General features: G+C 40.3%; 5 protein-coding genes across 10 annotated transcripts in view; 3 read left to right on the top strand and 2 right to left on the bottom strand.

The window, feature by feature from the left end:
* The first annotated feature begins 1,330 nt into the window (after nt 1-1,330).
* On the top strand, nt 1,331-6,571 carry LOC147171414 (junctional adhesion molecule 3B-like). Of its 4 annotated transcripts, none has more exons than XM_086081594.1 (6): nt 1,331-1,499; nt 2,530-2,574; nt 2,649-2,762; nt 2,909-3,055; nt 5,354-5,413; nt 5,490-6,571. In XM_086081594.1, exons 1-6 carry the CDS (start codon nt 1,346-1,348, stop codon nt 5,612-5,614), a joined length of 645 nt encoding a protein of 214 aa, XP_085937720.1. In that variant the 5' UTR covers nt 1,331-1,345; the 3' UTR covers nt 5,615-6,571. The 4 variants fall into 4 exon arrangements, with proteins under 4 accessions (XP_085937720.1, XP_085937719.1, XP_085937722.1 ...); XM_086081593.1 differs by having other exon boundaries at nt 2,527-2,574; XM_086081596.1 differs by lacking the exon at nt 1,331-1,499 and adding an exon at nt 1,617-1,845.
* Nucleotides 6,572-6,918: 347 nt separating this feature from the next.
* LOC147171413 (vacuolar protein sorting-associated protein 26B-like) lies at nt 6,919-11,865 on the top strand. The gene is made up of 6 exons (XM_086080165.1): nt 6,919-7,530; nt 9,056-9,212; nt 9,292-9,456; nt 9,567-9,742; nt 10,102-10,244; nt 11,185-11,865. The coding sequence occupies exons 1-6, from the start codon at nt 7,308-7,310 to the stop codon at nt 11,356-11,358; spliced, it is 1,038 nt and encodes a 345-aa protein (XP_085936291.1). The 5' UTR covers nt 6,919-7,307; the 3' UTR covers nt 11,359-11,865.
* Nucleotides 11,852-14,898, bottom strand: thyn1 (thymocyte nuclear protein 1). Of its 2 annotated transcripts, none has more exons than XM_086080169.1 (8): nt 14,401-14,898; nt 13,679-13,748; nt 13,444-13,607; nt 13,311-13,379; nt 13,104-13,196; nt 12,913-13,008; nt 12,085-12,235; nt 11,852-12,009 (listed from the first exon to the last, which is right to left on the bottom strand). In XM_086080169.1, the coding sequence occupies exons 2-8, from the start codon at nt 13,722-13,724 to the stop codon at nt 11,963-11,965; spliced, it is 666 nt and encodes a 221-aa protein (XP_085936295.1). In that variant the 5' UTR covers nt 13,725-13,748; nt 14,401-14,898; the 3' UTR covers nt 11,852-11,962. The 2 variants fall into 2 exon arrangements, with proteins under 2 accessions (XP_085936295.1, XP_085936294.1); XM_086080168.1 differs by having other exon boundaries at nt 13,679-13,734; nt 14,401-14,896.
* On the top strand, nt 14,534-20,694 carry acad8 (acyl-CoA dehydrogenase family, member 8). The gene is made up of 11 exons (XM_086080167.1): nt 14,534-14,703; nt 15,560-15,660; nt 15,873-16,042; nt 17,063-17,172; nt 17,252-17,328; nt 17,669-17,806; nt 17,912-18,047; nt 19,062-19,159; nt 19,284-19,436; nt 20,085-20,187; nt 20,264-20,694. The coding sequence occupies exons 1-11, from the start codon at nt 14,589-14,591 to the stop codon at nt 20,317-20,319; spliced, it is 1,257 nt and encodes a 418-aa protein (XP_085936293.1). The 5' UTR covers nt 14,534-14,588; the 3' UTR covers nt 20,320-20,694.
* esamb (endothelial cell adhesion molecule b) overlaps nt 19,074-23,532 on the bottom strand; it is a 60,663-nt gene continuing 56,204 nt past the window's right edge. For both annotated transcript variants that reach the window (XM_086080163.1, XM_086080164.1), the window contains 2 exons: nt 20,077-23,321; nt 19,074-19,490 (listed from right to left, as the gene is read on the bottom strand). In XM_086080163.1, coding sequence (XP_085936289.1) covers nt 22,850-23,321 — 472 coding nt within the window. In that variant the 3' untranslated portion in view covers nt 19,074-19,490; nt 20,077-22,849. The remainder of the gene's footprint in view (nt 19,491-20,076; nt 23,322-23,532) is intronic.

The following is a 23,532-nucleotide window of genomic DNA, read 5'->3' as shown; positions in this document are numbered from 1 at the left end:
TACGATGCCACCATGAATGGAGTGGATAAAATGGATCAGAACATCTCTTACAACCCGGTGTAGCAACTGAAGGACACGAGGAAGCGAGACGTAACGAAACCGTAGCATGATCCTGATATTAGACTTGATGGCAACACACACTGCAGTATATACTTGCTATTCCCCGGAAAAAAACGGCCTGCAAGAAAGTGGAGCACGCGAAGAGGCAATCTGTTGTGCAAATGCTGTTGCGTCTCCTTGCACGCAGGAGAGTGTTACAAAAAGAAAAACTGTCGTTGAAACATCCACATATTTGTAAATAGCACCACAGTTGCACACATTTGTAAATAGTTTGCCAAATTGTTGTCAAATTGTTACACTGTTGAATGTAAATAAACGTATTTTGCTATCAAAAAACACTTTTTCATTCTTGGTGGTAGTGTTTTATAGAAGTAAAGCACTATTTAGGTGTTTGTGGCATCATTCATGGACAAAAAGAAGTGTAAAATTCACTAGAATGCATGAAATAATATCGTTTCACTAAAAGCTTGATTTCTCCGTATTTTGGTCCAAAACAGACGAAATTGGGTCAAACTAACCATTTTCTATTGTTGATTACTAAAGAACGGAATAAGGTAGAAACAAACTTTTTTTTTCTGATGAAAGATGAAAGTCCAATCTTTTGGTAGTACGTGTGTTTCCATAGTCTAAACAGAACATTTTCTGTGGACCTTGAAAGATCAGTCAAAATGCTTAAATCGGCTGGCACTGACAGCATCCCTTTTCTGAAAACGTCTGGCAGTCAAAGAGTTAAAAACGGACCAAAACCCAAATACTAACCACAACCATGACATGTAGTACTGCACTTCGGCCTCTTCCTTTTTTTTCTTTTTGTTTTTAATTTTATTTTTTTAATTTGTGTAATTTTTCCATTGTTTTCTTTCTTCATTTTAAGTTTTTATGTATCTTGTGTGTTTTATTTTTAGATTTGTTACCTTTTCTACGTAATGTTTAAAAATGTATCATGCCAATATATGAAGTTATTGTTTATTTATAACTCAATATATTAATATTATATAATGTATAGAAAATGTGAAGTTAAATGAAAAAATTAAAACTTCTTCAAACAGTTTAATTAGCTCCGCCCTGCCTGACTTGAGGGTTGAGTGTAATTTTCGATGCCACATAATGTGTTTTAAAATAATAACTTTACGTCATTAAATCTGCAAATTTTGTTGGGGATTTTTTTTTTTTTAACCATTTTGAAAAATCCGTGTGAAACCTCACTTTCTCCTACTGGCTACAAGCATGTGTTTTGAAACCTGCAAGACAACGCGCAGGGCTTAACCATATTCACCCTGTAGCTATGGAAACGTCTTCCTCTCTTTTCTCTCTTTCTGAGTCCCCCAATCTTTTTCGTATCCACTGCGAGGTGGCGAGCGTGTATGCAGCCGCGAACGACAAGACCCTGCAAGATGGCGATTGTGCGACTGACTTCGTGTTGTGTGCGCACAGCCATGGTAAAGCGCTCGATCCATACAGTACATATATGCGTGACGCCTTTAAGGACACTCGTAAAGTAGAGCACGCCACCATCGCAGAGCGGCATGGTCCCTTCGCCTTCAAGGTTCGCAGCACACACGGTTACGAGTTGTATTCCGTGTGGGTCACGTTACTCATAGACGATGTATGAAGTCTTTAATGCTTTGGAGTCCACGTTAGTAGTTCCGGGTTTAATTCGCGGTCGTTAAGAGGACGTTGCGATTAACATTACTGTTGTTGATATGGCGGCCGTGATGGCGAAAATCAGAGGGACAACATCTGCTTTTTGTGCGGCAACACTTTGTCTTGCGTGTGCCGTTCTGTGTAAGTACTAAGTAGACCGTCCGTGCAGCTTCACTACTACTGTGAATAATGGCAGTGTGTGGGGGGCTTTATGAATGTATAATACGGAACTGGGCACAACAGTAGCGCACCTGAAGAATGTAATGAGCCTAAAAGTGGGACAATTCTAGATGTAGGCTTCTGTATTGTCGCTGTCAATCCCCCCACCCCCCACCACCAAATCTCCACAATTTAGTTTCCCACAAATTGGTAATGGTCTGCCTCCAGTCCCCTAGAATCTTGTTAGTAGTATTGAAATAGCTGGACAATAAATCTTATTATTAGTACTCTTGAATCCCCAAAATGCCTGAGAAGTGATGTCAAACTCCACAAACGTAGGCTTGGTTGCTTAAGGAAGCGCAACAACCATGGGTAATGCGCAGGGTGTTATTCTGCTCATTATTCGTATTTTTTGCATTAGGAGGCATTGGGTCTTTAGTGCAACCACAGACTTTAATGTGCGTTGTTCGTATCATTTTGAAGCTTTAATCTTGGATAGAAATTGGAAGTATTCTATACTTTTTCTCGCAAAGAGCTTGTTGTGTGCGTGTATCATGATAATCTACTGTTTTTAAGGCAAGTTGCCGAGCTTCTGAAGTCTTCAAACTGCTAAGCGTGTTTTTATTTTTTCTTCCCCCTTCCACATCCTAACGCCGCTTGCAGTAGCGCCCCGAACCACGGACAATATCGTGTGGGCGAATGAGTTTGATGGTAAGTTGCCGCAACCACCTAACTAGCTTTTCTTTCCCTCTTAATTTGCATTGCGCCCCTCCCTCCCTGCGCAGCCGTCAAGCTGACCTGCTTAATGGAGTTCAACTCCAGCAACAACCCAAGGATTGAGTGGAAGAAGATTCACAACAACATCAGCAGCATTGTTTACTCCGAAGGGAAGATAGTTGGTAAATTGACACAGCAAGATGATGAGAATGAATGACGCTATTAAGAGAAGCCTGCTTTGAATTCAGTTAGTCACCTGACAAATCGTGTTTCAATCAGCCATTGTGAAGTGTGCCCCCCCCCCACCTTTTTTTTTTCCTCTCAAAAGGCATCTTGAAGAGCAGGGCGGCGTTCATAGAGCCAGCCAACATTCTGATCTTCAACGCCATCCCCGCAGATACGGCCGAGTACATCTGCAAGTTGGCTGATGATGAGGGGAACTTTACTGAGACTTTCATTCCTCTTAAAGTGAAAGGTGGGTGAAATTAAACACTAAAGTCAATCTTTCTCTTAGCTGCCTAACTCAAAATATGACGGTGAGCCAGCTGTTCTGAATTCTGACCAAATGTGACATCATAATATGGCTAATATACATCATACCACGCCTACGCTGAGTTTTTTTTTTCCACCCAAGAATGGCTCATTTGCTCGAGACAGGGGCCGCTCCTTCCAAATGAGGAATTCAGCTAGGTTAAAGGGGGAACGGGTCAAATTGTTTTGTGAAGAATCAACACTAAAAGTGGGACACAGTCATAAAGTGGAACAAAGCTTATTTAAATTTAAGGATGTTGGATATCACTTTTTGTCAGACCAACCAACTCTGGCATAAAATTTTCCCTCAACAACTGACAGATAATTTGAAAGAAAGTCTTATGTATCCCAATATATTTTTCCCTTAAAAGTTCATGACATTTATGGCAATTCTCTATTCTAATATCTAGTTCCTGATCGTAAAATGGCATCGGCCGCCATCATCACCTTTCCCTGGTCCCTACATTTTTTATTTATTTTTTACAACTAAAAATGGAAAAACGGCTACTCTTTTTGGGGGGGATAGTTTTGCAGAATTTGTACATCTAGAGACTGACATGTTTGCCCATTCTTCCTTACAAAACAACTCCAGCTCATGTGGATTAGATGGAGAGCGTTTGTGAACTGCAGTTTTCAGATTTTTCCACAAATTCTCAATTGGATTCAGGTCTGGACTTTGACTTGGGCCATTCTAACACCAGGATACGTTTAGTTTTGAACCATCCATTGTGGATTTGTCTTTGATTTGTTTTGTCGGAAGGTGAAATGCATCCCAGTCTCAAGGCTTTTGCAGACTCCCAACAGGTTTTCCTCTAAAACTGCCCTGTATTTGGCTCCATCCATCTTCCCATTAACTCTGTCTTCCCCGTCCGTCCCTGCTGAAGAAAAGCAGTCCCAGACCATGATGCGGCCATCCCCATTATTTGACAGTGGGGGATATTGTTTTCAGGATGATATGCAGTGTTGCTTTCACACCAAACATAATGTTTTGCATTTATAGCCCCCCCAAAAAATCAGGTCTCATCTGATCATCAGAGCACCTTCTTCCATTTGTGTGTGTTTTTTTAATGGTTTTCTTTGAGAAATTGCATTATTCTTGCGATTCTTCTACAAAGGCCAGATTTGTGCAGTGTGAGACTGATAGTTTCCTCCATCTCAACTGTGGATCTCTGCAGTTCATCCAGAGGAATCATGGGCCTGTTGGCTGCATCTCTGATCAGTTTCAAGGGGTATGCTTGCAATATTGTGATGACGCTCTGTCCATTTCAGCATAATTGATCAAACCGTGGTTAAATCCTCTTACATCCTAATCCTGCTTCATACTTCTCAACTATATCAAGGATCCAGGACCTGCCTAGTGTGTTCCTTGGTCTTCGTGATGCTGTTTGCTCCCCAATATTCTTTTAACAGTCCTCTGAGACCATCACAGAGCAGGTGAATTTATACTGAGACTGGACTACACACAGGTGGACTGTATTTATAATCATCAGTCATTTAGTTCAGCATTGAAATAAAAAATATCAGGGAGCTTCTAGACTCAGTTGTAGCTGCGCTGAGAGAAAAGGGGATGAATAACTTGGCATTCCCTATTTGTCAGTTATTTGTTAAAAAAGAAGTTCAAAATACTGTATCTAATTTCAATCCACTTAACAAGTATCCCACTTGTTGATTTTTGACAACGACAAAAATCCTATTTATATCGTTATATTTGAAGTCTGGAATACGGCAAAAGGTCAAAAAGTTCAAGGGGGCTAACACTTTGGCACTGTGTAAAGATGTTGATTAGACACCATGATTACTGCACAGGTGTGCCTTGGGATGACCACAATATTTCCAACCACAATAATAAACATCTTAAGATGGATGCTGAGAGTGTTAGTCATGAATGAGCGCATTCAACATGTTCTCACTAGCTTGTGTTACTGCACTGAGAGATGGGCACTTCCGTCTCTTTCGTAGGTCTTGTTGACTTTGGCTCTTTTTACGACTCGAAAAAAAATAGATAGCACCAATAAATAGCACCAACTGAAGCAGGTTTTTCCGTCCGGCGATCTAAGACCGGCTAAGTACAGACGGTCCTTCTCAGTGTATTTTTTCCAAGGCTTCACGTCATAAAAATCTTGCCGAAGACGTGGGAATCAGTCAACGACGGGGACAACGGAGAGACAGCAGAAGTGCCCACCTCTGAGTGTACCTAATTAGTTGTATATTGGGACATACTGTAAGATATGAATGTCTACAGTTCCTACAGATGTCGACATCCACGTCATCCTCCTAATTTGGATCTTAAAGGCGGCGGCAGGTGTCCTTGTGATCGTCCCCCCGATTTATCTGTTTATATTCAAAATATTTATACCAGATTTGTTCCCATGCGTCAGAGCTAGCGAAGAAGGAAATTGCATCTGAGCCTAGGAAGAAGTATTCGACGAGGCTAACATGCAACAATGGCACTGGTGGTCAAGTTCGAGCGGTAACAATCTATTTTCACGCAAATTTCTGCTAGACAGAAGTCAATTTATTAATTAAATATGGAATTAAATAAACCCAATAATTGAATAAGTTTGTCATTCATTATATTACCTACATATATAAATATAATTCTGTATTTCATGTTCCTGTGTTGCAGCATTTCATGAATTTATTTTATCTGTCAAACTCGCCCGTCAAAGTTAGTGGGCGGGGCTGATTCACTGCTTCGGCCTTTAGAGGTTAAGAAACATGGCGGCAACGGTGATGGATTTTTTTTTGCTGATAGTGATCGAGGCTTGTTATTGTGCAAAACCAACATAAAAATAAAAGCGATATTTCTATTTCGCTAAAGTACAGTTTTCACGTGTAGGGGTTTCCATTCAAGAGTGATTTGCTTCTGAGGCGTAGTTCTCGTAATGTCCCGCCTCGACTCTTGCGAGATCTCGCAGTTCTTGTAGGCGGTCACGTCACGCTAACGGCTCATGAACGTCACGAGAATAAATAGTATGCGTGTATGGTCCTCCATAGTTTCGTGGCCTACATTGCTCTGCGCTTCAATGCTGCTCTATTTAAACATGGAGGCACCCAAAGTGTTTTTGTATTTAATCTTAAAACAACCATCATGTTAGGCCTGTTGATAGGTCCACGGAGGATAAATGAGGGAGGAGGAACCTTTAAAAGGACCCAGCCTACAAATTTGGACACAGCTTATGTATACCACTCTGTTACTACTTTTTTGGTTGTAGATATTGGACAGATATTGTCCAGTTTCGCCTCAGTATCGTACAGAAATGATCAAATGTTTTTCCCCAGTACCTTATTATAAATAAGACAATAGGATGTTTGACATGTTAATTATATAGGTACAGTGACAGTTGTTCTTTCAAACTTTTTTTGTGATCATAATTTGTGTAAAAACTCAGGAACTGCTGTAAAATATGCACTGTTCATGTTTGATTTTTGTTATGATTAAATACATTTGAACTGTTAACACTTGGGTGTGTGTCCTTTTAGCTGCAAGTTTGATGTGATTGAGAATAATTTTAATATAAATGTGACCCGGCAAAATGTTTTCTTTTTTTTTTAATAGCTCTTTAGTTTGCTTTATCTTTGTTCCTAGAGTTTTTAATCGTCCCGGATAAAATCACTGTAGGGTAAATGCAAGTTTAAGTTGTTTACTGAATAAAGTAACTTCATTTTTGCCTTGCATGACGTAGATTGTGAACCCCTTTCGGACGAGCTGAATCGTTTATGCGCTTACTGTATAGCCATACTTCCGGTCAACGGATCAAATTCAATTTGTGTGATTTTATTGTGTAGCCGTGCTTACCCGGAAGTAGTAGTGCCGACCCAGATGTCTTACTTCCTGAATACTTGATAACATACGCGACGTTCTCTTACCGGAACAAAAATAATATTACGATATTTACGTGGCGAGTGTGTTTTGCGTGGCTAAGCAGAATTTGAATGCATATTTACGGGAGAAAATTGCGGGTAGAAAAATAAGCCCCCCTCCACACACTTTTTTTTTCTTTTTTAATCGATGGTGTCTTCTTTTAAGCCGCGCGTAGCGTTATCATTTTTCGCTCCGTCGCTACCGCAATTGGACATGGACACTTAACGCGTTTGCATTACAAATACGTCTACAATTTAAAAAGCGTGCCGCGGCCCTTGGAGGTAAATTTTAACCTTCAGGCCTTGTCCTGTAGCTACATAAGGTGCCAACAATGAGCTTCTTCAGTTTCGGACAAAACGCTGAGATCGACGTGGTGCTCAACGACGCCGAGACGAGGAAGAAAGCAGAGCACAAAACGGAGGATGGCAAGAAAGACAAGTATTTCCTCTTCTACGACGGCGAGACCGTCAGCGGCAGGGTCAACGTCACGCTCAAGAGCCCCGGAAAGAGGCTGGAGCACCAGGGCATCAAGATTGAATTTGTCGGACAGATTGGTAAGGAAATAAAATCTATCCAGCCATCTATCAATCTCATGTAGATGTAGAAGGGAAGAAGCTCACAAGAAGACCTTATGTAGCGCAACCCTGAAGCTGATGTACCCCACATCTCTCCCATCCCATCAATGTATCTAACTCATGTAGAAAAAGAAAAGTTAAATAGAAAACCGTGCATAGGGACCAGACCAAGCTGCTGATCACTGATGCCACCAAGGGGGTTGCTTGTAATTGCGTAGATGCCACAAGATGGCAGCAATGCAAATAAAACAAAGGATCATAAAGCATCAACACTGCCTCTGCATGTACACAATCATGAACTCATGGTACACTAACTTATTCAACTCAAAACAAACCATTTTCACACGGGGCTTATCAATAATATTACTAGATGGCATACTACTACCTAAATAACACTTGCACAAACTAACATGACATCATATATGCACAAATATATGCACAAGCACTTTACACGACATGATTAAAGTCACATTTTCATGTTTACATGCATATAAATGATAAATTTCTCACAATCCCCCTTTTTTACCTCCTATTCAGAGGTAAAAACACAATAGAAAATGTTAGGGATTAGGGAATACAGTAGATGTGTGTCTCTCCACACGACAATTCGATACGATTATTATTATGGGGTACGACACGAATGTAACGATACTGTCCAATTCGATTTAGTGGGATTCTGATTCGATCCAGTATGATACGGCTGTAGTTTTTGTCATGTTTATAATATGCAACAACTTGTAAAAGTTCCCCAAAGCCCAAACTATTCAACTTAATTAAATCAAAGAAACAACACATCATCGGCAATGTCAAATTTAGAGAGAGCTCTCATAAAAGACGATTAGTTGTGATTCTCGATACATGGTGTGTGATACAATTCAAGGATGCAACAATTTTAAAAAGTAATGATTCCATTTGGTTTGTCAAATCAAAACTCTTTTCTAATTTGAATCTTTTTACACACCCAAAAATACTGACAAATTGTAACAACAATGTGGATTACACAAACAGAAACTTACTGTTTCATTTATGATCGTACATGTGGTGCATTCAAGGACCTCCCTACAACAAAACAAGATTCCACCAGATGATGCCAAAGATTACATTTATTACTTTGGCATGAGCACAAAATAGCTAATGGATGACATTTTCAGCAAATAACCACGGATGGGCTCCCAGGAAAAAAACAAAAACGTGAATTGGCATATTTGTGGATTCGGAATTACGATCCTCCTAGAAGTGCTGCGTTGCTCATCAGAAGTACCTTGTGCAGAACAGCCTGCTATACCCAACATCTATTTTACCGACTGCATCCACCCAGCCAAAAATGGCCACTTCATACCAAAATGGCTGACTTCTGGTTTCTTTTCAGGCATGTGATCTTGAGACTTTGTTGTGGGTCAGCTCATGACGGATGTGCCTACCGACGTTCATGTTGCTAAGGGAAACTGGCATAATGTCGAGAGGAATACAATTGGGTCAATACCATAGTGCTTTGTGTTTTCAGAGCTATATTACGACAGAGGGAACCACCACGAGTTTGTGTCCCTGGTGAAAGACTTGGCGAGGCCTGGTGAGATGACCCAGTCGCAGACATTCGATTTCGAGTTCACTCATGTGGAAAAGCCCTACGAGTCTTACACGGGCCAGAATGTCAAACTCAGGTAACGCTTCAGAAACTGTAGCGACCTCTCAAAATGTTTATGTGGAAAACCTACAGTAAGTCCGCCCCCTTGTGCGCAGGTACTTCCTGCGCGCGACCGTGATCCGAAGACTTAATGACATCAGCAAAGAGTTGGACATTGTGGTGCACACGTTAAGCACGTATCCCGAACTTAACTCCTCCATTAAAATGGAAGTCGGCATCGAGGACTGTCTCCACATTGAGTTTGAGTACAACAAATCCAAGTGAGACAAATAATACTGTAGCTCGTAGCTTTGCACATGAATTGTATCACAATGGATTGTGTGGTACATAAAGTTGTAGCGTGATTACATACTACTTCTCCCTCTGACAGATACCACCTAAAAGACGTCATTGTGGGGAAAATCTATTTCCTGCTGGTGAGGATTAAGATAAAGCACATGGAGATCGACATTATTAAGCGGGAGACGACCGGCACAGGCCCCAGCGTGTACCATGAAAACGACACCATCGCCAAGTACGAGATTATGGACGGAGCACCAGTCAGGGGTAAAAACTGATTAAAAATACAACTGTTTTCATCAACGACAATTATTATTATTATTAAATACAGTGGATCTTCCAAAATTGCCTTATGTTTTAATGTATATTTAAAAAAAAAAAGAGCCCATCCTGAGAGAGCTAATAATGGTCGATTAAATCGGCCAGCTGGTTAAGCCTAATAAAGACAAATAGTAAACTACTCTACTGTGTACCGCTTACGTTTTGTTTGATTTCTGAGGCATACTTTCCGATAATATTTTTGTTTGAAGTCCAAATTGTTGATATTAAGGGACATTCGGCTTTGGAGATTTCGTCGTCTTGTGATGGTTTACTGTGAGGGCTTTTCAAATTGTGTGTTTTTTTAGGCGAGTCTATCCCCATCCGGCTGTTTCTGGCCGGCTACGACCTGACTCCCACCATGCGAGACATCAACAAGAAGTTCTCAGTGCGCTACTACCTGAATCTGGTGCTGATCGACGAGGAGGAGAGGCGCTACTTCAAACAGCAGGTAGCCATACGAAGTGCATTTTCACTTTTCTTAAAGTCACGCATATTTCTGCTTTGGGGACCTCGCAAACTGAAAAATGAGGAAAATGTTTTTCCATGTGATCATCAAGAAGTGCTAAGATGCCAAATATCACAATCAGCTAAAAAAAATAATAATCCATATCGGTTGGGCGCTAGTAACACATTCTTTCGCACTGAGCCAAACAGCATTTCGGGCTCCGAGAACCTTCTGTAATGTCCGCATTCGGACCTCTTTCATATCACCACCAGCACCAGATGTGTTGAATCTGCTGTTCTCAGTCATTCGCTTGCATTTACCTAAAGTCTGCTAGCTTCTGATTGGTTAGTGTTAGTCAGCTGATAGGGGGTCAGGTAGTGTGATCGCTGTAGCTTGCCGTGTGTAACGAGTTAAGTTTAGAAATCAGTCTCCATTCAGCCTTTAACCACCAATGAATCTTCACGTTAATAGCTCCTGGTAGACAAAAGCCAGCACCTCGTCCAGATTATAGCTACGCTACGTCTCATGAATTTATTTATTTATTTATTAAAAATTGCCACTTGTCACAAATCTGCGAGTTTATTTCTCGTAAATTTGTGATTATTTTTTTTCCTCAGAATATTAGACCCCCTCTAAAAAATATATTTATGAGGCCCTAATACGCCGTTATAGGTCACAATGGTGCGGAAAAATAGAAATAATTTTTTCATGGTCTTATTTTCTTATATTACGAAAATCTGGCATACATTCATCGTATAGAGACAAATGGGTAGTGAACCCACACTGCCTGCACCAATGACAGGCAAATGTACCAAGTCAAGTTTATTTACTGTATATAGCCCTTAATCACAAAAGAGTCTTTAAGGGCTTCACACACCCACAGTCGACATATATTAATGACATGCCCACAGTATGCATCAACTTTACCCTTGTATATTCCCAGGAGATCACACTGTGGCGGAAAGGTGACGTGGTGAGGAAGAGCATGTCCCACCAGGCCGCAATCGCCTCCCAGCGCTACGAGGGTTCGGCCGCCTCAGAGAGCGCGTTGGAGCAGTGCGCCAAGGAAGACAGCGGGTACGAGCCCCGACTTCGACTGGACCGAGGGTCTCCATGAGGCAGCGACTGTCAGAAGGATGACGATTCAAGGAGACTGGACTGGAGTTATACCCTCCTCGCTTTGTCTTTTTTTCTTTCTTTTTTTTCGAGACAGAATCAACCTAAATCACCTCACGCATTGTAATTCCTCCGATTTTCACGCTAATGCCATTCCGTGCGTACTCCTAATCCTTTTACGGCTAACTGATTTAGAACTTTGAACAAGCAACATTCCAGTTATGAAGAACTCCGAAATGTGAAATGCACTCAAGTGTCGTCCAGCGAGCGTGGATGTGTAAATTAGAGCGGTTCAAGTCGGCATTCCGGCGGTATTATTAGTCCGCCACGTCCAGGTGTTTAGTTTGGTTTACACACGTGCGTGTCCTCCTGCCTCCAAACATGATTTTAGTCTTTTAAAGCAGAGAAGAATTAAAGTAGAACTATTTAGATCTTTTTGCAAAGCGCTTATGACTGATTCATTGTACCCAATTGTCAAATAAATTTATGCTAAATGAAAAAAAAGTCACATTTATTTTTCATTGTTGTGTTATTTATCTTTCCACCCCAAACGTTTTACAACGAACAAACATCACTATGTCACACTGTATAAAACTTGAGATTAGTCACAGCGGTTCTTGATCCTCCAAGTTCAGAACAAAGTCAAATTCCTCTGCAGGGATGATAAAAAAAAAAAACATGTTGGCAGCTACGCTGATACCAAATTTGAAATGAGCTAATGAATTACCAGCAGTGAGAGGCTGCACGGACAGCCGTGCCCTGGTGAAGAGCATGACGTCCTTCAGAGGACCCCCCTTGGTCATATGTTGCAGGTGGTACTCTTTGAGTTCGGCCAGGGGAAGAAAACGTTTCAACATTCTTTGGTACTGCACATCCACCTGAGAGCCAGGAACACCCTCAGCGTCATCCACCTCATCTATTTGCATTAGGATTTGTTCTCGTCTTATGGATGAATGGATGGATCAATTTTCATTTACTTTTAGGAGTTGAGTCCTTAGTAGCTATCCTTAACAATGATTAAATACATTTAAATCTTTATGGTTAAACCACAAAAAATGATGTAAATCCATTTAGGCAGCAGCAATTCAAATGTTGATTATGATATGATTTTTAGTTTTTAAAAAAATCATCTTAATTTATATTTGTGTGCATGGTTAAAAGTTGTCATGTCAAATAAAGTTTAATCTGGATTAGGCAACAGAGATTTTAATATTTTTTTTATCTTGACCATTTTAAAACAATTGATGTATTTATAATCACTTTTACCCCCCCCCCCCTCCATTATTTGTGCTTGTATTTGATATTATTCAATAAAGGGGAACTTTCAATGTTCATCAATGTTATATTCAATACCTTATATGATCCAAAAAGCCAAAAAAAGAGATCCTCAAATTGAGGAAGTACAATATAAATTATTAGAAAATAAACAAAAAAACACTAGTTTTTCAAAGTCACATGAGATGATGTGATATCTTATTTTCTCAATAATTGTTTGGCGTTTATTATTTTTTAAATTATTATTATTTCTGTACTGTCTCGAAGCGCATCCTCTTACCATGCTCCACTTGGGATTCTCTGGCTTGCTGCTCGCATCATAATGAACATCTTTCTTGTCAAATTGAGTGTGGTCCACATACGCTTCCTTCACGATCTAGACAGATAGAGAAGAAATGGCACTTAATAACAATGGCGCTCAGTAAGTACAATACTTTGTATTATACTGTACATCCTAGCTTGAAATCTTACTTTCATGATTCCTGCTATGCCGGGTTCTTTGCAGTTGCTGTGGTAGAAGAAGGCCAACTGGCCCTCTTTCATTTGACGCATGAAGTTGCGTGCCTGACCAAGACAGAACAAGACTTGTGTGATAATAGAGACACATTTTTTGCAGTGTTATACAAAATAGGAGTTAATCTTTTGATGAAAAAAAAAACAACACTTTTCCATCTCTACCTGATAGTTGCGGACACCGTCCCAACAGCTGGTCTGATCGGGCAAAGCCTTCAGGTCCTCAATTCCAAACTGTAGATTTGATGACGATGAGATGTTTGCAAGCACTGCGTAGAATAGTTATTTTGTACTTTACCTTGACGTCAATGCCGTTCTCAAAACGGCTCTCTGGCTCAGACTTCATGAGCCAGCGACAATATTGCTCAGTGCTCGCACCCTCCAAAGCCATCGCAGAAGATGAAGCCTTCCTCTTGAGGCTCGGTTTTGGAGAAGAACCGACCTCTTCTTTAGTGTCCCCATCTGTGTTATGCAGAATGTACTTTTAATCATACCGTACAAAATGTTGCACTAGACAATTTGCTTTAACCTACTTGTATTGAGTGTTCTTAAATTTCTCAATCTCTTCTTTGGAGGCATTGATTCTCTTCTGTAACAAACAAACTATAAGAATCTTACATGTCTTTTATGGACTTTAACCACCAATGTCATCAGCATACACTCAATGTTTAGAATTTAGGCAGGGGATTTTTTTTCTTTTTTTATTGGTCCACACTGCATGTATCATCAACAAGTTTATTATTTTAAGTTATGAGCACTGGTGAGATTAACTTTTAGGGCTGTTATAGCAGTTTTTAGAATTGCATGGTGAGTGTTTGAGATATAATTGTTAATTATTTAGATTCATAGGTGAGACACAAAAAAAATCTTAGAAAATGGATGCAATGCAAACTGAGAACAATATATCACCTTTACAATCAAGACTGTTGTATTGGTTTTCATACATTTGCTAAAACAGTTTAAAAGCTCGCTTGACGTTTATTAATTTCAGTAGTAGTATAAATTGAGTATTACTTAACAAACAGTACAACACTTACAACATTGCTCCTTCTAAAGCGGAAATGAATACTTAACCTCACAAATGAGCCCATGTTGTTATGTGAAAACGTGCTTTTCCTCGATTAGTGTTGGCGTGAATGCTTATTTACAGGTCCGGCAAACCATGAGGCATAATATTAAGGCTTAGTGGGTTTAAAATGTAGCTGTGGTCGGTTAATTATGTACATAAATGAGCTAAAAAGAATGCTAATCATACCTTTTAAAGTCAGTAGCTGTCACATCAACAAGCGGCCATTAAAACCCGCGCAAATCCGAAACGCGTGACGTCACTGAAAGAGGCGGAGGGGCGTCCCTTAGTGTTGGTTTCAGAAACAGAACTACCAATCCCGGCAGCACCCGCAACACCGGGCTGTACGTTACACAACGGTGACTGGGGGGAAAAACATGGCGGCTTGTAAACTAGTAAGACTGGCGCGGCTGACAGAGAACATCGGCAGGAGAAGCCGTTTATTCGCCGGTAGAAGTGCACCGAGACGAGGGATAGCTACGTGTATCGACCGTAAGTCCACGCAAAATAGCACGCATAAATTTAGCAACGATCGTCATTAAAATATTCATTTACGTAACTGTGGTAGAATGTAAGGCTGGTTTCACGTTAGTTTACCAACACCTGTCTATAAAATGATCGATATGCGTTTTAAATGCCGTTTTATGAACTTTGAATGCATTTCGGCCATGTTTAAATGTACCCATCCATCCAGCCATCCATTTTCTGAAACACTTTTCCCCACAGGGGTCGCAGGGGTGGGGGGGTTGCCAGCCAATCGCAGTTTAAATGTACCTTTAACTTAAATGTCATTGGCAAGAGGCTCTCCTTCTTTCATTGGTCAGAGAGAGCTGCACCCCTCATAACGCCACCCCCATTTGTTTTTATTTAGTTATTATTATTTTTATTTTTGGAATGTCCTTACCCAGACAAAAAGGACAGCTGTTTAACTGTTGTTAGCTAAAAAAAAAACACATTTACTCCATTAATTTTGACTTAAATAACTTTTTGAAATCATTGTACTTGTCAGAGTAGTTTTAATGCAACATCATGTTTACTTTTTCTTGAGTAATTTTTGTGAAATAAACATCTCCACTACACTGAGATAGATTTCGTTCAACTACTATTTTTGTATTATTGTGTGTTTTGGTTCATCAGAGTGACTCCTTGTGTCACATCATGACTGTTTTACCAATCCAACATAACCACTGGCAATGTTTGACTCCATTTCACCAATCAAACTGAGCAAGGCTGTCTCATGACCACACGCCAAATCTGTACATGAAGTCCTTACTTTTTTTTTTTTTGTTAATGCCTTGCCTTGCAAAGAATTGCAACTAATTTGTATTGTGCATTTTTATCATTCCAGCTTCTCACGGCCTCACAGATGAACAGAAGGAATTCCAGAAAGTGGCCTTTGACTTTGCGGCCAATGAAATGGCGCCGCACATGGCAGAGTGGGACCAAAAGGTTGGTTGAAAACCCTAAAATTAACACCTCCCTAAATAAATACCTTCCCTTTCCCACAATAAAGGTAAGCATTATGATCTGAATTTTATACACTAGAAGCTATGTGTGTACACAACAAAGCCAATATCAACGCAGTTGCTAACCAAAGCAGCAGCACATAACCATTCCTCATCTTAACTAAGTAGTTTAATATTGTCTGCTTTTGCCATAAGGAAGTGTTCCCAGTGGAGACCATGCGCAAGGCAGCCCAGCTGGGCTTCGGGGGCATTTATGTACAGCCGGACGTGGGGGGTTCCGGTCTGTCTCGCCTGGACACATCGGTCATCTTCGAAGCCTTGTCCACCGGATGCGTCAGCACCACCGCCTACATCAGTATCCACAAGTATGTATACTTCAAAATAGTGACTCTTCACAGTGCAACATTTCAAATGTAGTAAGAGCTGAGACAAAAACATCTACGATTCATAAAGCGTCTTTAATAAACAGAATATAGTGAAATCCCTTTTTTTCCCCCTTATCTTTACCTTTATTCGCTTCATACTCATAATGAAGTCTGTATAAATAGTATAATAGTTTTTCTTATTGATGTATGTGTTGTTGTTGTTTTTTGTTCTCTTTTAAATGGTGCCACATTTGCAAGAAACATGCGTTTGTGGGACGAGCTGACAATTTTGCCAAATCTTCTTTGCCAATGCCAAATTTGGGCATTTTGAGCTTCTGGTACTGTTTAAGTAGTAATGTGTTTATTTGGTTTGATTGCTTATTTAAGATTATACATCAAAGATATAATCTAATTATGGTGTTATGTTTATATTTATCCATCCATCCATTATTTTGGGTTTTATACAATATATGGCGCTGCAAATGTTTTAAAACAACAGACAAAAAAAGTCACTCAACATTTTTGGGGAGGGGGGGCATTTTGACCCATTTCTGTAAATACATACATACATGTAAATAAATGACAATAACTGTATTTGGAATTTATGAGATATGATGCTAGTATTTTATATAATTAAGCAAAAAAATGTTTGTTAGTCAAATTAAAGTTACATTTAGATTACATTTATGAAAAATATTTGTGTTAATTTCTCAAGGGATTAATAAAACAATTCCTCAAAATATTTGACTAGTATATTTTTTAAAAAGCTAAAAAAATATTTACTAAATTAAATAACTATAAAATAAATACTGTACCTCTATTTGTTCAACTAAGGTCAACTGAGAGCTGGTTGTAATAGTTTGGTTATTATTAGAAAACGTTTTCAATATGGCGCAAAAACTACAATAACAAAAATAAACATTCTGTTGCGTTAATACATGTACCCAATTCTTGATGCAGCTTGTTGTATTGGCTGCCATTCAGATGTGCAGGTGTACCTAACGTGTCATTTGCATGCAGCATGTGCGCCTGGATGATTGACAGCTTTGGCAGTGAGGAGCAGAGGCAAAGAATCTGTCCTCAACTTTGTTCCATGGAGAAGTTCGCCTCTTATTGCCTTACTGAACCCGGTCAGTTACTTACAATACTACTCCTAACCGATACCGTTTTTAATACTCCATCACTTGAACGTCTCCTTGTTGATTTCAGGCAGCGGCAGCGATGCTGCGTCGCTCTTGACGAGTGCGCAGCGCCAAGGCGACCATTACGTCTTGAATGGTTCCAAGGTAAAACTTTCATCATCATCATCTGACTCCATGCACTGCCCACATTAGAGGGTGAAAACATCTTATTACATTTCCATCCTTTTACCTTTTTTTTACAACAATTGAGACAATGGAACAGATTACCGGTAATTCTAATTTCATGATTTCTTTTGGGGGGGGATAAAATTACTTCCAGATCTGAACAATTGGTTGTATTTTCATTCAGATTTTTTTAAGGGACTAAATAATAAACATTTTAGTAGACAGTACACTCAACTATTTTTTTTTTTTTTGCACCAATACAAAAGAATAGTATTTTTAAAGAATTGTTCAATGTCCCTCTCCTTCCTTGTGATTCCAGGCGTTCATCAGTGGAGGCGGCGAGTCTGACATTTACGTGGTCATGTGTCGCACAGGGGCCAAAGGTCCGAAAGGCATCTCGTGTCTCGTAGTGGAAAAGGGAACACCAGGCCTCAGTTTCGGCAAAAAGGAGCAAAAGGTAGCACAATGTTATTTTTGTAGTGCTGCAGGAGACCACTAGATGTCAGTGTGCAGTCACAGCCAGTTCAGTGTGGAGCTGTTGCTGACTCGATGTGTTCCTCAGATGGGATGGAACTCGCAGCCCACCAGGGCCGTCATGTTTGAGGATTGTGCTGTTCCTGTCAGCAACCTGCTGGGAGTTGAAGGTCAAGGTTTCACAATTGCCATGAAAGGACTGAACGGAGGCAGGATTAATATTGGTGAGATTATGCTGCTGATTACTCTCATGTACTGCGAATATCAAAAGTCTACACACCCCCCCAATGCCAGTCAAGGTCCAGATCCAAATCAGTAAGCGCACAAAACCTTTAGGCACAAAAAAAAAAAATCAGGATAACCTTAGTACTGCACAACAGCTAAAATGTATTTAGGGTTAATATTAGGCACTTTAAATGGTGGCAGGTGTGTGCGGACCTTCATTTAACACAGGTTTGAATCTCTAAAAGGGCTAATAATTTTATTTTTTTAATTAAAAATGTGTTTCAATTGTAAAAAAAAAAGTGTTTCAAGAGTTGTACGGGTTATATAGGTCATATTAAATCTGGGGAAGAAATTGACAAAAAAGTATCTTGGTCTCATTTTTCTATATCATCAAAGCTGGCAGGGGTGTGCACATTTTTTGAATGTATTTTATGTATATCTACTGGACATGCATAGTACTAGTGTACATTCTCGTGATATTTTGCAAAGTATGATCGTAATATCACTTCATTCTCATGAAATGACATTTTTACACAATTATGATTTTTTTTTTTACCACAAAATAATTACAAAATTATTATTATATGATTACAAATTTACTCTCAGATAATTCTGTCATAAATATACAACTACAACATTACATATACAACATATACAACATTTTAACTTATTTTCTGGTTATATTATGAATTTATTCTTCAAAAAAATTTTTGACAATATTCTAATCAAATTGGGGCTTATTTTCTGATTGACGTTTTTCTAATTTCGTACATTTTCTTAGAAGTTTCTTAATCCTTAAATTACAACTTTATTCATGTCAAATTTAGATTTTTTTCCCCCTTTATGAAACTCTTATTTAAGAATTCTTCTGACATAAAACAACTTTGTTGTATTTCCATGTACATCTTTTTTAAAATCCATATTTAAATGTTTATACCATAACACATACTTGATTTTGCGCTCAAATGTTAACATTTTGGCTTTCAGTAACATTAAACGTACCTTTTAAACAGCTTCGTGTTCTCTGGGCGCGGCCCACGCCTCCGTCCAGCTGGCTCGGGACCACCTGTTGGTGCGGAAGCAATTTGGGGAGACGCTCTCCAACAACCAGGTCAGTAGCACTGAAAGGCCTTTGATATGGAGGCCCATTCCCGCCAATATAAAAATAATAATAATAATAATCTCACTGTACTATATGTGTATTTTTACACTGATTTTAACACATGTATGTGCAGTTCCTTCAGTTCAAACTGGCAGAAATGGCTACCGATTTGGTGGCGTCTCGCCTTTTGGTACGTCAGGCCGCGGTAGCGCTTCAGGAGCAACGAGCGGACGCCGTGCAGCTGTGCTCTATGGCCAAACTCTTTGCCACGGACCACTGCTTCAATGTGAGTATTTACTGGACCTGAATCAGTGGCGGGCCGTGCATTTAGTACCAGGACCTTCAGTGGGAATGAGAATCGATTTTATTGCCTTTGTCAGTGAACGGTATATTCACAATTAGCTCATTCACTGCCATTGACGTCAAAAATTCATTTGAACTATTTCTATTAGTTTAAAAAAAAATTATGCTTTTGTTAACAAGAGTATGAAAACCTATATTTTTGTATTGTACATTTAGAACAGATATCATTTACAGATTAACATTTTTAATCGCCTGACGCCCCGAATTTTTTATAATATAAAAGTCGCATCAGGCGATTACATTTTTTAAATTGTAATTAATCGCATGACTTCAATAGTACAATTAATCACACATTTGTATTTAAAAAAAAAAAAAAATCTAGGTTTTCATACTCTTGTTAACAAAAGTAGAAAAAAAATGTTAAACTAATAGAAATAGTCCAAATGAATTTTTGACGTCTGTAGCCGTCAATGGCAGTGAATGAGTATTTTTCGTTGTAGTTCAGTCAAGAGAAACGATGCAAAATGAACCTTTACATGAAGCAAATTTTCCAATTTAGGTTGTAAATTCAGTTTAGTGCATTCGTGTCACGTCTAAGTCATCATTGTATCGTTCTTTTGTACCTGCTCAGATCTGCAACCAGGCTCTCCAGATGCACGGAGGCTACGGCTACCTGAAGGACTACGCCGTGCAGCAGTTTGTGCGCGACATCCGCGTGCATCAGATCTTAGAAGGTCAGCCAGTACGTCAACTGTGATGCTACTGATGTTTCCGAAGCTCTCTAACGACCAATTGCACGTTTCTCCACAGGAACCAACGAGGTGATGAGGATGATCATCTCACGCAGTCTTCTGATGGAGTCCTGATGCGAGTCCTTTGAGTAGAGACTGCCATTTTGTGTTACTGTGTGACAGTATAAAGTAGAAGACAAGATGAACGTTATAACCAACCAAGTACTTCGGCAAGGCCCTGGAAGTTTTGCGTTTGGGGTCGGACTGCAACCATTTGGGTCTTAAAAAAAAAAACAGATATTCTGTAATGAGTCTAATCGAGTACTGTCACTTTGCTGGGGATTTCTGTTACTAGCATGTTAGCATCTCAGGAATTAGTCACTCCAATATGTTTGTATAATTTCACGTTTAATTTGCGTCATTAGGTGGCCTTATCCAATGTTTTTATTTTCTCACACTTTTTGTCGTTACTGAACTGTAATAAAAAGCAAAATCTTCGTTTTCAATGAATGATGTCAGCCACGTGCTGTATCTAAGCTATGGCACAAGTGCTACTGGGCAGTTTTTAAACTCAATACAACACAGTTGTGGGTACAGAAGTTCTCAACATTGAGAAATTCTTCAATCCAGTTTTTAATTTGAAGGGGAAAAAATTGAAAACCAAGCATTAACTTGAGCTAAACTGTAGGTAGGATTAACATGCTAGACAACTAGCTTAATAACCTAGCTGGCCACTTAAGATAGACACAAATTTGAGTTTTTTACCTACCCTCGCCCCATCTGATCAAGGACCCGATTCTTCTTTGCCGAAAAGATTATCCTGAGCGATTATCCGGTGGTGTGAGGTGTAGTATGATTATCATTTTCCATCCTTTATCTGCTAGCTAAACAGTTGTTCAACATTTATGATAGCAAATCTTTGTGTGGTCAACATCAAAGTCGGCCTGAGCCAAGGACACTGATTGTGAAGTGAAACTGAACAATTGCGGTACACAAATAGTGGAATATTAGTTTGTATGACGTATCTCACAAGTCATTCAATTCACCACAATACAAATGAAAAGGAGAAGTGTTTGCAACTGTTATGTAGCTTCTACATTAGCTAAATATTAGCCTAGCGTCTTCCATTTCTTCTTTGTGTTTTCTGGCAGTTTGAATGCCATGACACCATACTACCTCACACAGGTCAGTCTTGGTACTACAAAATACCTCTGGTTTGTCAGAGGTTCACACATAAGAGGCAAGAGCAGTAACATAGCAATTTTTAATCTTCCCCATTGAAAATAAAGTAAATTTAAGCAGCCTTGACATATGCAATAAATCTGCTCCGTTAATGCTATAATCTACCCAATCTATACTGAATCCTATGCAGAGTTGCAGTGAGCTGGAACCTATCCCAGCTGACTGCGGCAGAAGGATTGGTCACCAGTCAGTCACAGAGCACATATGGAGACAGACAACCAATGTAACACTTTTTTTTTTAAATTGGAAAACAACTGCCAACCATCCCAAAGTGTATTTCAAATGCTACATGTAGCTGCTCACCATTTGCAAATAACACCATATGTACACAACATTTTTCAGTAGTATAAATTCCACTACACAACCAGCAGAAAGCAGGGCCTATTATGGGATGTCTCCAGACCCATACATTAAAGGTGTATTCAAGGATTTTCTCAAAAAGTTGAAGCCAAACATCCGTTTGTCACTTTAAAAAAAATAAAAATGCGCATGCAGAAGACCATCCTACCAGCTCTCCTGCTCGCGGCTCTCGGCCATTTTCAAAGTATCTGGTGGGATCGGTGGAGCTACAACGATGAATGGCTGAGTCCGAAGTTCACCGGCAACATGTTACAAACACTAGAAGTGTGCATGCTGTAACAATCCGTAGTGTGGCACCGCGCCACAGGGTGGCGCCTCCTTGTTTTTGCTGTGCCTATGCAGCACTTTTTCGTTTTGGCCGTCAATGCATTTGACGCCGTGGACATGTACGCTTAATCGTGACGCGTGGTAGCGCCGAGAAGCCCTCTGCTTTTGTTTCCCTTTTAATAAAGTAAGCATGCGGACTTCCAGTTCCTTTGTTCCATTTTTGCTATCCAGCTGCGCCGTCCATGGCTAATCAGCCACCGCGCGTTACAATGCAGCAGCTAGGAACGAGCACGCACAACGCCGTAGTGTCAGATTGATTGACAGGATCGAGAACCAATCGTTAAGATGATCCACCCGGAAGACACAGCAACAAAAGATCCTTGAATACACCTTTAGCTGTCAGTAATCATCAACAACAGTCCAACACCGTCAACTATGTTCACTATTTTTCTTTTTGCTTACATTCTGTCTACCATCACAGGCAACACATACAATGCTCCATGACCTTTCCATTCTATAGAAAAACCTGAATTGTCATTTTGTGGTTTTTGTTTTTCTTTGCTCTTAGTTGGAGCCTTTTTTTCTAAGCCTGAGAAACATCAACGAGAATGTGCCTGAAAACTAACCTAAGCTGTTTGCGCTTCAAAAAACTAAAAACATCTGGAGTGAAAATTAAAAATGTGCCGAGTCAGTAGTATGAATAAGCAGAATGTCCTTGCAGGAGGTCATAGAGAAGTCCAATTACAAGGCAGAAAAAACGTTAGAGCCCGCCCCCTCCTTCCTGTCCAATTACAGGCTACACTAGGGAGCCAGCTTGGCTTTGCGCAGGCACCATAACGGCCACCGTGCCCGCCCGGGTCAGCGTGGACGACGAGCTGGCCCGCGGTGACGCCGTGAAGGCGGGCGGCGTCTGAGGCTGAGCCCCCTCCGTCCTGGCGGGGGGCATGCGGACCACCTGGGGCGGGCCCCCGTTGGCGACGGGGGGGCGTTTGTTTTTACGCGACGGCGTCCCGCCCGCGTTGTAGCCCGGCAGGCCACGCAGGGTGTTGGCCTCGCCCGGGCGGAGCTGGTAGGCGTTGATGACGGAGCCCGCGTCAGTGGTGGACGAGGGCGAGTAGGGGTAGTGGAAGGTGGGCTGGCGGTGGTGGTGGTGATCTCCGGGCCGAGGGCTGGTGGCGATGGATGACAACGTGCCGTTTTTGGACACGATGTCTGAGCCTGTGTTGCTCTTGGCCCACGACACTCGCTTCGGAGCTTGAGCGTCCTCCCTGTATACAAGCAGAAAAAAAGAAAAACTACTGTATTCAACAGGTCTACTTCTGCTATGCAAGCCTTGGCCGTTAGGGGGCAGTATAATGCAGGCAGATCAAATCAAAATGCTGATTAACTGCCAATGAGTCATAGCTAACATTCTAGCTAATACTACTGATGTGCCTCAATTGAAGGTGGTTTTGTTTGCGTTGAATAATTAACAGCCGT

The sequence above is a fragment of the Leptonotus elevatus genome, chromosome 7 (genome assembly GCF_054856555.1).
Source record: "Leptonotus elevatus isolate MCC_2025b chromosome 7, RoL_Lele_1.0, whole genome shotgun sequence".
NCBI lineage: Eukaryota > Metazoa > Chordata > Actinopteri > Syngnathiformes > Syngnathidae > Leptonotus > Leptonotus elevatus.
Note: the sequence above shows the minus strand (reverse complement) of the source record. Positions and strands in the feature narration are given on the sequence as shown.